The sequence below is a fragment of the Phascolarctos cinereus genome, unplaced genomic scaffold (genome assembly GCF_003287225.1).
Source record: "Phascolarctos cinereus isolate Bilbo 61053 unplaced genomic scaffold, phaCin_HiC Scaffold_1;HRSCAF=81, whole genome shotgun sequence".
Classification (NCBI taxonomy): Eukaryota; Metazoa; Chordata; class Mammalia; order Diprotodontia; family Phascolarctidae; genus Phascolarctos; species Phascolarctos cinereus.
This window is the reverse complement of record NW_027555514.1, coordinates 261,657,731-261,673,678: the sequence shown is the minus strand read 5'-3', so window position 1 is coordinate 261,673,678 and position 15,948 is coordinate 261,657,731. Positions and strand designations below refer to the sequence as shown.

Genomic DNA, 15,948 nt, shown 5'->3' with positions numbered 1-15,948 from the left:
ACACACTACTCTTTGGCTACAGCCCTACAAGTTGTACCTGAACCAAGTGTGTAACCGAGCCAGATGAAAATGTAATTGGAAAATATGGAATGAAATAAGATACAATAGAACATCGGTAATGTTAAATATGTGCTTTTCTAAGTCAAAATGCTGCCTGCAGGGATGCTTATATACCCATTAATGGCCCCATTTCTATTTGAGTTTGATATCAATGGGTTAGACCATCAGTGAATATATACCTGGTAGACATTACAGATGGACAATGACCCTTACTAACCAAGGAGCTAGATTCAGATTTGAAGAGGAGAAAGAAGTGGGATAGACTGCATTTGGGAAATTGGACAATGCTTTTAATTATTCCAAACTGTTCCTGACAAAGACAAAACATAAAAATGTTCCAATGGCAATATTTTCCTCATAATACTATAGTTACAAATTAAGAATTGGAGCGTGATAAGATATTTGGAGATTAAAAAAATGTGAGTAGCCCAGAGTGCAGTGGTGGGGCACACAGTGGTTGTAAGGAGCCTGACCTATTGCATATTGTTGTTGTTATTCAGTTGTTTCAGTCATGTCTGCTCTTCACGACCTGAGTGATTTGACATTTCCTTCTCCAGATCATTTTACAGATGAAAAAATTGAGGCAAACAAGGTTAAGTGACTTGCCTAGGGTCACATAGCTAGTGTCTTGAAGCCAAGATTCGAACTCAGGAAGCTGAGTCTTCCTGATTCTAAGTCCAGTGCTCTATCCACTGCACCATCTAGCATCCTCTATTGAATAGTTCTAATGATTAATCACCCACAACCTCAAACAGCATAGAGAGACATTATACAATGAGGTAAAAGAGTTGTCAAGGTAGAAGGAAGAGTCACAGATGAGCAGCCTGAGTGTTACCATGGTATTGCCTATATCTAAGATATCTATATCTGACCTAGGCAGAGACGTCAAACTCATGGCTAAGGGGCTGTAAGCCCATTACAATGTAATGGGGAAATGTTTAACAAAATAAATAAAAATTAAATACAATACAGACAATGTTAATTTGTGGTTTTCCAAGTCAATATGCCTCTGTGGGACCCATTTCTATTGGGGTTTGAAGTCACCGAGTCCTAGAGGAAAGTCTCTAGCACCATGAGGGGATCCATGGACAAGAATTGTGCAGCATAAGAAGACATAGGTGGAGTGTGATCAGCACCAGGGAGGGGAGTTACCAGATGGATGGGACAACAACAGATATTTACTGCATATAATACTTTAGGTTTGCAGGGTGGTTTACGTGTAAGATGAAGAGGTTGGCCCAAATGACCTGGGAAGTTGTTTCTAACTCTAAATCTATGGTCCTATAACACGTCCAACACTCTATCCTTCCACTGGACAGCACCAGCCTTCCAAACACAGAAGCATCAAAGTACCTTTGATATCTTTGTACATTTTGTTTTCTTAAACCAAAAAACCCTGCCACATGGAGTGTGGTAATTAAGCCAGAGTAGTTAAAACTAAGTCAGTGACAGTACCTGACTGCCGTGGCCTGTCTGAAACAGGATTAATACACCTGAACACAGTAGAGAGGGATGTGGGAAATAAGTCCCCACCTACAAGCAAGTGTAATGATTTAGCTCTCAAAATAACCTTCTATCATTTATAACGAGCTACTTCTTTCCACCTTCATGGAGACCAAGACTTATGAAATGGTATCACAATTATTTTTTTTTGGTGAGGCAATCAGGGTTAAGTGACTTAGCCGGTTCACACAGCTAGTAAGTGTCATGTGTCTGAGACTGGATTTGAACTCAGGTCCTCCTGGCTCCAAGGCCAGAGCTTTATCCACTGCACCACCTAGCTCCCCCAATCACAATTGTTTTTTACAGCCTTTTCACCACCTTTGGTATCTATATGGCTCAGTGGATAGAGCCCTGGGCCTGGAGTCAGGAAATGAGAGTCCGAATCCTCAGACATTTACTAGCTGTGTGACCCTGGACAAGTCACTTAACTTCCATCTGCTTCAGTTTCCTCTACTGTAAAATGGGAGGCAATAATATCATCTACCTCCTAGCACTGCTGTGAGGATCAAATGAAATAATAGCTTGGTGCAGGCGTTGGCACACAGTAGATACCTATTAAATGCGTGATTCCTTTACCTCAAAGGAATTGAGATTTTAAAAGTACACACACACACACAAAACAGTAATTGACAGTTTATATAGCACAGGAAAAATAAATATGTGCATACCTGGACTGGGAAGATTCTTCTCCCTAAAATGAAAAGAAATGCTGAGTTTAATCAAATTTAGTCATCTAGGTTATGAAGTAAGTATTTTGAAAGAAAAAAAAAACCACATTGACCTCAACCAGAATTGTCAAATCCAGAGTTTGGTTAAATGGAGTTGGGATTTTCAAAGAATTTTCTTTTTTTTCTAAGCCTATTTCTAAAGCACAGGTCTGACTATGTCACTCTTCTGCTCAATAAGCTTCAAAGGTTCCCAGTTACCACTAGGATGAAATACAACTATTTCTGTGGCATTAAAAGCCTTCCCAACTTGGTTCTAGACTATCTTGACTGTCTTATTTCACATGACTCCTCTCTTCTGCCTTACATTGCAGCCAAACTGGCCTGACTCTTGTTCCCATGCATTACATTCCATTTCTGAGCTGCAACCAATCAAGCAATAGCATTTATTTAGCACCTACTGTCTGCTAGGCACTATGCATATATACAAAGAAAGAAAAACCCAACCATTTCCTGCCCTCAACGATCATAGACTAGAACTAAAAGAAATCTCACCACCTGATTTTATGGGGGGTGGGGAAAGCAAGGGCCACCAGGTTAAGTGACCTGCCCAAGGCACACAAATAGGCCTAAGGACCAGAGTCAGCATTTGAATCCTGGTCCTTCCATTCAAAATCCAGTGTTCTTTCCACGATAATGCACTGCTCCTGTGGATATATTCTCTCCTTATCTCTACCTCATAGAATCCCTCTCTCTCTTCACAGGACCCAGCTTAACTGTGACCTCTGAAACAAGACCTGTCCCACCCACCTGCTAGTATCCAACCCCAGAAATTCCTTTGTATGTATCTGTGTACCTGGTGCATTCCTGCACTCTCACTCTCAGTGGAATAGAAGCTGCTTGAGGACAGGAACCGTTTTCATTGGTGGGGAGACGAAGGGTTTTATTGTTGATGTCTAGCACAGTTACCAGTAAATAGTGGGTATTTTTAAAAATAAATACATGCTTGTCACTCATTGCTCCCCAACTCTACCAAACTACGAATGGATGTCCCAAATCCAGTGTGAATTTCTACATTTGCCTTATTGTTATTTAGTCTTTTTTTCAGTTGTGTTTGACTCTCTGTGACCCCATTTAGGGTTTTCTTGGCAAAGATACTGGAGTGGTTTGCCATTTCTTTCTCCAGCTCTTTTTACAGATGAGGAAACTGAGGCAAACTGATTTAAGTGACTTGCTTAGGGTCACACAGCTAATAACTATCTGAGGCCAGATTTGAACTCAGGAAGATGAATCTTCCCGACTCCAGATCTGGCACTCTATGCACTATGGCACCACCTACTTCAGCAAAATACTATGGACTTTAGGTGAGGCTGGTTCAATGCTTAGTGCCTGCTCTGTCTCTGGGCAGGTCAGGACAGCCATGGATTCATGGGAATTATTAAAAATGGAAGCAGTAACTAAGAGCAGAAGGCTAGACTTAATGGAACCTCTTCCTTCTGGGGTCTCTCGGTTTTCTCCAATGTTGGGAGCATATCACCCCTCCCCTCCCTTTCAAAAAAGTGAACCGATCCTCCTTTAGCCTATGTGTTTGAGGCATCTTTGCTTTTCAAAAGAGTAAGATCATAGCATCATAGACTTGGCTAGAAGGGACCTTTGAGGAGATCTAGTTCAACCTGCTCACCTTACAGGTGAGGAATGGGGGTCGGAGAAATGAAAGGATTGTCTCAATATTATATAGGTAGTAACAGGGATAGGCTTTGAACCCAGGTCTTCCGAGTGCAAATGCAGTATACTGTCCCACTATATCATAGTAGGGTGCCTGGTGCATAACAGGTGCTTAATACATGTTTATTGACCATTGACTATGCTGCCCCCTGGAAAGGGGCATAGTTAGGGTCTACCCAGGGGTAGTGAATCATTGAGTGAAAGCCCAGGGGTTGGTTAGAGATGTGGGACCTATTTAAATTTGAACAGTCTTGAGCCCACTTACCGGATTCCATTTGTCGTGGGTCACAGATCCAAGCTGAGGCTGAGGTTCTTTCCCAGGTAGAGAAGTATGGTTGGAGTGGGTCTGTGGCCCAAGGCAAGCACCGTTGTCTACGAGGCTGTTTGTTGGACATGGACAACTGGTTTTGGAGTTTGTAAAACTGAACGGTGCCGTTGTTGTTTGCAAGTGGGGAACTGCTTTGGGACTGAGGTTCAAGGATGACAGAGACTGAGAGCAAGCCTTAGGGCTTCTGGAAAGACTTTCATAAAGGGAGCTCAGAGAACCCTGGCCCCGCTTCCAGTTTCCCCAGTTAGATGTTTCCAAAGAGTCCTGATGAGGGGGCAGCTGAGAGGTGCTACTTCTGAGCCGCCTCAAGGTGGGAGAGGTTGAAATCCGGCTCGGGGCTTGCCTATCAAATTGGAAGAGACTACCCCAGCCACTGCCATACTGTGCTGAGGGACTCTTTGGAGACTGGTTAGCAGGACCCCGATGACCTCTTCCCTGTATCAATGTATTGGAAGACTCTTTGTCCTGCCCAGATGCAAATCCCACATTTTCAGAGGGAGCCTGCGGGATGCTCTCTGAATCACTGTTCTCTGAAGAACTCCCACTGTGATCTACCTTCTCATGTTCCATGTTCAAGCAAACTCCTTCATTTGGTTCCAGAGTGTTGTCAAGAGAGTGCTGTTGCATTTTTAGATAAAATGAACCAAGAGCTCAGAATCTGTTGTCAATAATGAAGAGTCATATTAGGGGATGTGGGGGAACGTTTGGAATTTCTGATTCACCGTCAGTGCTAGATGGAAAGATAAATAGTAGGATTACCATCTCGATAAAAAAAAATAACAATACCATAATTAACTTTTGGGATCCCACCATTTTGATCTAAATACTTTGGTTATTGAAGTTTATTTACTGCCTAATAACATGTCTTCCTGTTTCTAAGAAGAAAGCTTTAAAAAAATTTTATAAAGATTCTTAGGAGGCTTCTTGGAACTCACGTTGTTGATGATTCCACTGTAAATGAATAAAGATGTATTTAGTTTCCCCTAGGTTCTGATGTTGTGGGTTTTTTTTAATGCAGTACCTTGCCCTCACCAGTGTATCTTGGGGACGCAAACAAAGGAAGCCAGGAAGCTTTCCTTGGGGTTTAAGTTATAGAAGGCTTTAGAGATTATGATGAAAAGCATTTTTAAACACATTTAAGATCTTATCAATTGTGATTTTAGGAAAATAGTTTGAATATACTCTCTTCCCACCAATTCACCAGATGTTCTTCATCCCTGTGTAATTAGAGATCTGTTTCCAATGATTATTAGTTACTAAATCATTCTTGCCCCCATTCTCCTAACCCCCAAGTAATCTAGGAAGAGGCATATATCCCATTCATAAAGCAAAATTTTGTTCAGGGCAATTTTGAAATGGCTTCACCATGCATAGAAAAAAAAATCTAAAGATAAAAGTTATTCCAAGAGTTAATTCTTGGTTACTTTCAGTCCTTAATGAGATGAGGTGAGCCCATACTGACACCTGAAAAATCTACTATTGCCCCCACCCCCACACCATTTTGGTATAGAACATAGGACTGTAGATTTAGAGCTGAAAGGGACCTTGGAAATCTAGTTGTATTCTTGGGAATCTAGTTCAATTCCTTTATTTTATAGGTGGAAGTTGGAAATGACGGAAAAAATTGAATAACAACAAAAAACTTTAGAATACATACTTAGTAACCCCTATTTTACCAGCTCAGGAGCCTTCCCACCATCACCTTCCTCCCCGCCCCCCCCACCTTCTACTTCATAGTTCGTGGGTAGGATTCAGATAGAAGAGAATGACAGATAAAGTCTCATTGCAGAGATTTAAACAGTGAGTACAGTTTACTGGATTCTTGTCTGAAAACCTGAAATTCCTATTGCTACGTTTGCATTTTAGTGTTCCCAGTGGAGGACTGACTTCAAAAGAATTTCTGATCTAGTATTTTGTATGTACATATATCACATGTATGTGTGGACAAACACATGCCCATGTATATGCATATATACCTACATGCTCTGCCTGGTTTCAGCACCACACTGGTCTTTCCTTGACCTTTCTATGTTGCCTGCCTCCATTATTAGATTGTAAGCTCCTTGAGGGCAGAGACTGTCTCTCTATTATGTGTATCCCCAGCAGTTAGCACAGTGCCCTACAGATAGTAGTAGCTTGATAAATGTTTATTGGATGCTCACACATAAGTACATAGAGGTATATGTTGCTGCTGTCCAGTCGTTTCAGTCACATTCAACTCTTTGTGACCCCATTCAGGGTTTTCTTGGCAAAGATACTAGAGTGGTTTGCCATTTCCTTCTCCAGCTTATTTTACATATGAGGAAACTGAGGCAAACAGGGTTAAGTGACTTTGCCAGGTTCACACATCTAGGAAGTGTCTAGATTGGGTTTGAACTCACGATGATGAGTCTTCCTGATTCAGCAGCCTGGCATGCCTAGTTCCATATATAGGTATATATGTACCTATATATATATGTGTGTGTGTATCTATATCTATATCTATCTATCTATCTATATACACATACACACATATGTACACACAGTTATATATGTATGTATGTATATATATCTACATATACACATACATATACCTTTTGGTGGGTGGGAGTGTGGAAACGAAGAAGGTAAAAAAAATTCATATCCCCTATTTTTCATTTGCACCCACACAGTTTTTGAGGGGGCAATTGAAAATGACAGCAACTTCTTTCCATTCTGACCATCAAAAGAAACACACAGAGTGTGTAAATATTAGTTTTTGAAAATTTGATGATTCCATTAAGAGATGGGAAAAGACTCTCTTCTCTTCATGAGGAAATGGCTGAATTTCAGAGCAGAAATATTTTCCTGTAGATTCCCTCCTCAGAAACTTCATACTTTTCTTTGTCTGCTTGTCCACATTCTCCACATGGACAATGCCAAAGGCATTCGGCTTATTTATTTAGGTTTCACGTTATGTTCAGTTTTGCTTTTCCAAATTTGTTTACCAAATAGGAGTGCCAATACCCTGAGTGTCTGGGCTTGTCTTGACTGCCTATTTTTGCCTTAAAGGGAATGGTTATTGTGTATTAAAACAGAACAAAGCAAAAAAAAAAACCCCAAACAAACCGGACATTGAGTCTTGGGGAATCCAGTCTGAAGTATGCTGAATTTGGGGTCGGAGGGGCCAATGTTTGAAGCTCAGATCAGCCAGTGACTATGTGCCTTTGGACAAGTAATTTTATCTCTTGGGGTTTCACATCTTTATCTGAAATCATCTGAAAAATGAGGAAATTGGACTAGATGATCTGAGATCCTTTCCCACTTTGTCTACAATCCTATGAAGGGGTTGTTGGGTCCATCCCCATTATTAACATAGAGGGAAACTGAGGCTCAGATAGGCTGAGTGATTTTCCCCAGGCCAAACTGTTAGAAAGTGATTGAGCTATGACCAGAACCTAGGATTTGGGATTCCAAGTCTAGACAACATCCTTCCCTTTATTGGAGAGATAAGATGGTGATGCTTTGGGATATTTCATTTTTGTTTTTGCATCCACAGTGGACTGGCACATAGTGGGTAATGAACCAATTTTGTTTATGATTGATTTAGGGGAGTTCTGCACATCATTGAAATCATAGTGTCACCCCCCCCCAAAGCTGAATTACTATATCCACTGGTATAGTAGTCACATAGACATCTAGGTTGGCACAGTGGATAGAGCACTGGGTCTGGACAAAGGAAGACTCGAGTTCAGATCTGGTCTCAGATACTTATTATCTGTATGACTCTGGGCAAATCACTTAACCCTGGTTGACTCAGTTTCCTCATCTGTCAAATAAGCTGGAGAAGGAAATGGCAAACCACTCCAATATCTTTGCCAAGAAAACCCTGAATGAGATCATAAAGAGTCAGACATGATTGACCAACCAAAAAAAAACCCAACCAAATTAGTCACTCCTATATCTTCCATGGAAATCCACCTTTCCCTCTTGCTCCTTTGACTGGAAGGCAACATGTTATAATGAAAGGGATGCTGCCTTTGGAGTCAGAGCACCTGGTTTCATATCCTGTCTCTGAAACAATATTTCTATCACACAGAGCAAGTCAGTCTCCATGAACCTCAGTTTCCTCATCTGTAAAATGAGACAGCAGAGAGAGCAGGATTCAGCCAGAAAGACCTTTAGTTCAAATCTTGTTCCAGATACTAGCTGTGCAATCCTGGGCCATTCACTCCATCTCTTGGACCTCAGTTTTCCCCTTTGTAAAATAAAGAGGTTGAACTGTAGGACCTTTAACATCGCTGTCAGCTCTATGACTCTGTAACAAGATGGTACCTTCTAATTCAAGAGCTATGATGCTATAATCCTTCCTCAGCTGGATGGCTTCTGGAGAGTCACCCATCTATTGCCCCTGAAAGGGTCGTATGGACCTATTAGAAAATAACTCAAGCCTCAGGTTGAGGGGTGTGGGGCTCAGCTGAGAAGGCTGCTCCTTCTTCTCCAGGGCCCTTTCCAAGTCTCCATGGTACACCAAGGAGAAGCAGAGAATTTGAAACCCACCAGGACTCTGACAATGCATCTAAAAGTCAATAGAATCAATCTGATTTTCTCAGCTGTTACCCAGAGATTTTCCTCTCACGGTTTACAGAAAAGAACAATCCAATAGCAGGGTCACAAAAAATGAAATTCACTTACCTCGTTGATCCATAACCTGAAAGAACACAAACATGGACACTCTAGTACTCCGAGGGAGAAGCTATCTCTCTGTCCCATAAGGCAAGCTACATGAATTAATGATTCATTAAGCCTTAAGATAGGTCTGTAGCAGGTGACCACACCTAACCACAGCCGGAAGAAAAAGACTCAGTCTATATATAACAGGGAATTGTCAACAGGAGAAACAGATTACCCCCCCGACCACCCTGACTTAAATACCTGCCAGGTGGGCACACTCAGAGCATGCCACCAGCCCTGATGTCTTCTGGTAGCCCGAGGAAAGTTTTCAGATCCAAAGAATGAGCTGCCAGGCACTCTTCACAGGTAACTGGCTCTACCATGGACACAGCGTCTGCTGCTTTGCTTAATGAAAGCAACCATGATGAGCTGCTGAAATGAGGAACTAACCTTCTCCCTTCTTAGATACCTTTCTAGATATTTGTTTATGAAAAAGGCCTGGGGGAAATGACTCCAGATTCCAGGGCAGCTTTATTTATTTTTTTTAAAGATCAGATGATTTTTTTTATTATTCACTGGTTGTTAGTGGCTGTTACTAATTAAAGCAGAGGCAGCTGCCTCTGACTCCTACTGGCAGAGTGACCCTGGACAAGTCACTTAACCTCTCATTTTCCCTGGCCACTCTCTGTAAGTGCTGATCTTGGTTGGTGGAGAGAATTTCTCACCAGGGATCTCCTCAAGTTCCTGAAATCGAACTACTTCTGCCCCTACAAAATGGTCAATACTGGGGAGGTGATACTAGTCTGACCTTTTATTTCCCTCATGTTGTGTTTTTTTTTTTTTGGCTAGGCAATGGGGTTAAATGACTTGCCCAGGGTCACACAGCTAAGTCTGAAGCTGGATTTGAACTCAGGTCCTCCTGAATCCAGGGCCCATGCTCTAGCCTCTGTGCCACCTAGCTGCCCCATTCATATTGTATTCTTAGTCGTTGGCTTGGACCTGTCAAGGGTTGAGTTTGAGAAGAGAGATTATTTTGGGTTTGGATTCTAAGTAAGTGAGAGTTCTGGATTCTAAGTAAGGCAAAGCCTAAATAATTTGGGCCCCACTTATTCAGAGATAATGAGAGCCATCATATATTAATAACACCCAACAATAATAGCATGTACACGTATATGTAGGTACACACATGTATCTGCATATGTATGTGTACATACATATGTGTGTATGTAGATAGATTGATCTATTACAGCTAGATGGCACCATGGATAGAGTGCTGGGCCCAGAGTCAGGAAGACTTTCATCTTTCTGAATTCAAATCCAGCATCAGATATTTACTTGTTTGTGACCCTGGGCAAGTTACTTAATCCTGTTTGCCTCAGTTTCCCCATCTGTAAAATGAGCTGGAGAAGTAAATAGAAAACCACTCCAGTGCCTTTGCCAAGACAACCTCAAATGGGGTTATGAAGAATTGAAAATGACTGAATAGTAACATATATACATTTTTACGTATACAAATGTGTATATATATACGCGCATATTTATACACACACACTTTGGTTTGCAAAACGCTTTAAAATATTATCTCATTTGATCCTCAAAACAACCATGGGAGATAGGTGTTATTATCCCCATTTTACAGATGAGGAAACATGGTCAAATAAATAAAAGGTAAGATTTAAACTCAGGATTTCCTGATTCTAAGCCCAATGTTGTCTCCATCGAACCACTTAGCTGCATGTATAATGATGATGGTAATGCTCTAGAGACAGTATGGAATGAAGAGTGAAATTCTGGGTCTGGAGGGCAAATACTTAGTACATTTAAACTGTATGGAATAAAAGACCTTCAAAAGATAGAAATCAAGCAGAAGAATTGAAGATGGTATGGGAAAAGGCTGAGGTCAATATCCCCATTATTCTGTCTACTTCTGGAGTTACATTGAGGATGTTGTAAATGGGTCTACAGAAGTTGAGTCTGGAGGAGCTCACCTACCTGCCGATGGCCCTTTCTTGTTCTCCTTTGCTTGATTATCATCATATTCTATCTTTAACTATGGGTGTACCCCAAGGCTCTGTCTTGGACCCTCTTTTCTTCTTCTCTCCATCCACTTGATATTGTTATCAGATCCCATGGGTTAAAAACAAATCCTAATATTTTTATTCAATGACCAAAAGCAGTTATTTTATCTGCCTGTGTAATAGTCCACAGAACTTTAAATATAAAAGAAGAATAGCAAGATAGGGATTTGTCACAGGAAATTTTTTCTGAACTCCATTCTATGAGAATGAAATAATATGTATGAGAATAATATGAGAATGAAATAATAATGACAATAACAGTAGTGATAATAATTGCAGACAGAACTTTTGCTCATACTTATCTGGACATAACTTTGACCCACAAATTTTAAGAAAAAATGTTTTTAAATAGATGTCTCCATACTAAATATTCAAACTATGTAGAATGAGAAGCTTCCAATATTATAGGGACCTGGTGGAAAGAATCATAACTATATGGGGCCAGTATGATCCCGTCTGCTACTGGTATTGTCCCAAAGATGCTTTCAGCATTTTGCTTTCAGTGAACTCATAAAAAATGAGTATACATTCCAATGCTTTTATTTAATTATCAAAATCAGTCATTTTTTCCACCTGTGCAATAGTTTGTAAAACATTAAAGATAAAATAAATAACAGGAAAGCTACATGTCCCAGTACTTTAATATCAGATTTCCATTAAAAATGGTGAACAGAATAAAATAATAACAATGACAATAATAAATATGGAGGCAAGTATGGTGTAATAGAGAGTGAGCCAGCTTTGGAGTCAGGAAGACCTGGTTCAAATCCCACCCCAGACACAAACTGGCTTAGTCCTTGGCCAAGTCGCTTGACATCTCCATACCTTTAGCAATTCTCAAAACCTATAAGTAGCAGAGCAGTTTTTGATCTAAATTGATTGAGAAAGTCTTCCCAAAAGAAATTCTAGCATCAATGAAATCACAAATGAAATTACAATCAAAATAATATTAAAAATAGTAGCCACAATGTAATGATAATTAAATTTTTTTATATGGCACCTGAAGATCAGCAGTGGTCTGCAAAGTGTTTTCCATACAGCAGTCTTATGAGGCAGGCATGATAATTTTGAATTGGATATTTTTGTACTATTTGTTAGGGAGAAAGGATTTATTAAATATGTAGGGTAATATTAGTAATATTAAAAAAATCTGGAAATAGATTACATGTCCCAAAACTACTATTTCCTGTCTCTTCTCTCTCACATCCAAACTCTTAGGAGAGCCTCTCTCACCTATCATTACCTTCATTTCCTGCTCTCCCATTCTTCAGTCCTTTGTAATTTGGTTTCCCACCTCATTATTTACCTGAAGGTGTACTCTCCAAAGATACCAATAACCCCTCACTGGCCAAATCTGAGAACCTTTTCTCAGTCCCCACCATTTTCAATCTTTCTGAAGCATTTGATTCTGTTGACCATCCTTTGATCCTAATTTCTTTCTTCCCTATGGATTTTCAAGACATTTGTTTTTCTCAGTTTACCTGTCTGCTTAACTGCCTCATCTTAGTCTCCTTAATTTGTTCATCACCATATTCTACCCCTTAACTCTGTACCTGAAGGCTCTTTCTTTTACTCTCTTGACTTCTCTTGCAACAATAACTTCATGATCTCGTGAATTCCCATGGCTTCAATCATCATCTCTATGTCATTGACTCCCAGATCTATATGTCTAGGCTTATTCTTCCTCCTGTGCTCCAGTACTGCATGGCCAACTGCCTGTTGGACATTTGGAACACCTGACATTTTTTGAGTACTTCCTCTCTTGAGTTAATAAAGTTTTCAGGGGCTTCTGAGACCCCCATTGCTGGAAAGTTCCACATCCCAGCTTCAGGTGATTTCATTTGGAAGGTCACAAATAGTTATAATACAAGAGATGTGAAGATTGGTCGATATGGGGATGAGTAGAAAAGAGGGAGTGTGGTGGCTGTCAGGCTGGCGCTCTAGTGACTAGTAGGGGTATGTTAGTCCTGGCTCCCTCTCCCCTGATCCAAACTGAACTACCTTACAAGGTGCAACCAGCATGGGCAGGAATGGGGTAGGGTTGCATCAGAGTCTACCACAATGTTACATGCAGTACTGGTGTCCACTGAAAGGACTTCCTTTATATATTGCAGGATGAGCATGAGTCGATCGTAGGATTATAGACTTGGAGATGAAGGGACTTTGGATGTCATCAAGTCCCTACTCCCCTGGAGTGGGAAACTAAGGCATAGGGTGGCTAAGTGACTTGCCCAAGGTAACACAGCTAGTTAGTGTCTGAATTAGGATTTGATCATGGGTCTTCCTGACTCCAAAGCCAGTACTTGATCCACTATATCCATCATCTGCCAAAATGGATAGTTACGTCATCTTGGGCTAGTTCATCATAGACTGGACAGGTCTATCTAACCAAATATTGATTCAATAAGGCAGGGATATCCCATGCTAAGTCATGACACAGAGTCAAGAGGGAACTAGCAAATTCCATACAATCAGAGCTAAAAAGAAGATCTAGACCATGTGCTAAGCAATTTTTCCTATTTCCAATGAAGCAAAAGATTATAGATATTGGAATAGAGGAAGGGTAAGATAATGGAATTGCCCAAGGCCACCAGCTCTCTGAATGAGAAATGCTCATGGTCTTGTCCTCTGTCTTTGGGAATCCAAGAGCTCTTCAAATGTCAGCTGTTATGTTATCACCTGTAGAAAGTCTTTCATGATTTCTCTTCATAGTGGTTAGTACTTCCCTCTTCCTCTCCTAAATACTGCACATTCACTTTGCCTATTTTTTTATTTTAATTGTCTGTATATTTATTTTCCCCCCAGTGGAATGAAAGATCCTCTAGGGCAGGGACAATTCATTTTTGTCTTTGCATCCCTATCACCTAGCATTATGACTGGCACAGTGTGGGTCTTTAATATGATCGTGAATTGAACTGGATTTAATTCTGCCAAGGTTCATTGCCCTTGCTGGCACCAGAGAATTCATTTGTTGGCCATCTCACACTTGAGAGTTGGGGGAGATTGGTACCAAAAGCCTTGAACTGTTCAGAAATCCTTCTATATTGCCCAATGGGACTATTTTCTATAAGGCAGGGGGTAACATATTGTGAAGGATGTCTCCATTAGACCGAATATAATGGAGGACCCTGTGGTCTGGGCTATGGAAAACAGCTTGGGCTACAGGCAGGGGTATGATGAGCCAGCTCCAACAGGCTTGCAAAAACCTGTTGTTAAATACTCATTGTGAATATTTAAATATTCGAGGAGATGTAACTATTAATGCTTCAGAAATGGCAACTCACAAACTGGGCTTGCTTGGTTGTTTGGTTAATTGTCTAGACTCTAGAAAGTGATGGAGAAAATGTTAAAAATGAAGATTAAATGTAAAAGCATATTGTGCTTTTCAGGGAGATATATGTTAAACGTTTACCAGCACATCACCAGCTAAAGGTTCATCAACACTTTGCCCTGGGCCAGGACCTCTTAAGAGATCCTCTCTGCTCTGGCAAGAGTTTGATGGACTCAGAATGTTCTCAGTAGGGAGGACAGTGCTTTTAGCTGATGAAAGCTGCTGCTAGAATTCGGACGAACGTTGGAATGGAGCCAGGTCCTCAGAGATCTGCTCCAATTGTCACTGCTACCTTAAAGTCTCCGTGGTCCCTGCTGGAGAATTTGGAGTGGGTAAGGGGCTGAGACATCATCTCCAACAGGCAGTGGGAGTTTTGCATCAGTGATATTCCTCTAGTTTAGACCACAGCTGCAGTATTATGTTCATTTCCACGTGCCCTATTTGAGGAATGTAACACCCCTGCCCTTCCTGTATAACCCCAGAGATGTGGAAGGCACAAGAGGCAGGGGTAACCCAGGAAGGGGAAATGGGGGAATTTAAAAACTGTGGTTGGAACTTGGGGAGAGATAGTGGAGAAATGGAAAACAAACTTACAATGACCTGGAAATCCCTCCCGCTTTGTTCCATGGAGAGCCTGTGTGATATCCAGGCAACTCATGTGCTGTGAAGAAAGCCCTTTTGTACATTTCCAGTGTTAAAAGCATAAAAATGCAATTAAATAAAGGAATCTGCTAGCAAACCATGAAGCTGGAGATTGAGGCATGGAGATACGATTGCTTGGACCCTGCTTACTCAAACCATGCCATCTTTAGAAGACCCCCATGCACCTGCCCACTGAGTATACTCTGAGTTTCTGCATTGTATTGTTATGAAACTGATCAATTAAGTTTTTGGGGGTGAGTTTCATGTGTGGAAGCTACTGTTTGCTCATAGCTAGGTAGGATTAATGGGCCCTACCTGACACTTGGGGTGGGTCGTGGTATGATGAGAAGTTCTGGGAATGTGTGAAGTGGATTAGAGTTTGGAGTGAATATTTTACCCTGATTAAATGCTTTTCTGAAACACTGACATTGATAGAGGTGGATCAAAGAACCCCAGTGCCCTCTGGTGGATAAGAGTGACAGTAGGTGGGGGCCTTTGAGGTAATCAGATTTGATTTGAAGGTACAGTTACTTTCTAGATGAACATAAGAAGTTGACACTATCTATGAAGGGTTGGAGCCACAGGGTGAATGTATATGAGAACCTGAGAGAATAATAGAGAGTGCCCATTCCAGAGTGTTATCTGGAGGAAGTGGTGGGGTGCACAATAAAGGAAGGATATTGATAAGCTGGAACATGTCAAGTAGAGGGCAAGTAGGATGATGAAGGACCTCGAAAATATGGCATATGAAGATCATTTGAAGGAACTGGAAATATTTAGTTTGGATAAGAGAAGGCTTTGGTGGGGCGACTGTCTTCAAATATTGGAGGGACCATAAGAAGGAGTAAACTTTCTCTTTTTGACCCCAGAAGGCAGAACCAAAAGCCATTGGTAGAAGCTGAAAAGGAATATCTTTAGGCTTGATATCAATAAATTAAAAAAAACCCTTCCAAACAATTTGAGCTATCCCCAAGTAGAATGAAT

At 40.9% G+C, this 15,948-nt stretch overlaps 1 protein-coding gene across 1 annotated transcript in view; it reads right to left on the bottom strand.

The window, feature by feature from the left end:
* Positions 1–5,003, bottom strand: part of PLEKHG7 (pleckstrin homology and RhoGEF domain containing G7) — a 74,446-nt gene extending 69,443 nt beyond the window's left edge. The window contains exons 1-2 of the mRNA XM_021006421.2: positions 4,219–5,003; positions 2,232–2,254 (exon numbers count right to left, since the gene is read on the bottom strand). Coding sequence (XP_020862080.1) covers positions 2,232–2,254; positions 4,219–4,908 — 713 coding nt within the window. The 5' untranslated portion in view covers positions 4,909–5,003. The remainder of the gene's footprint in view (positions 1–2,231; positions 2,255–4,218) is intronic.
* Between the last annotated feature and the right edge of the window lie 10,945 nt (positions 5,004–15,948).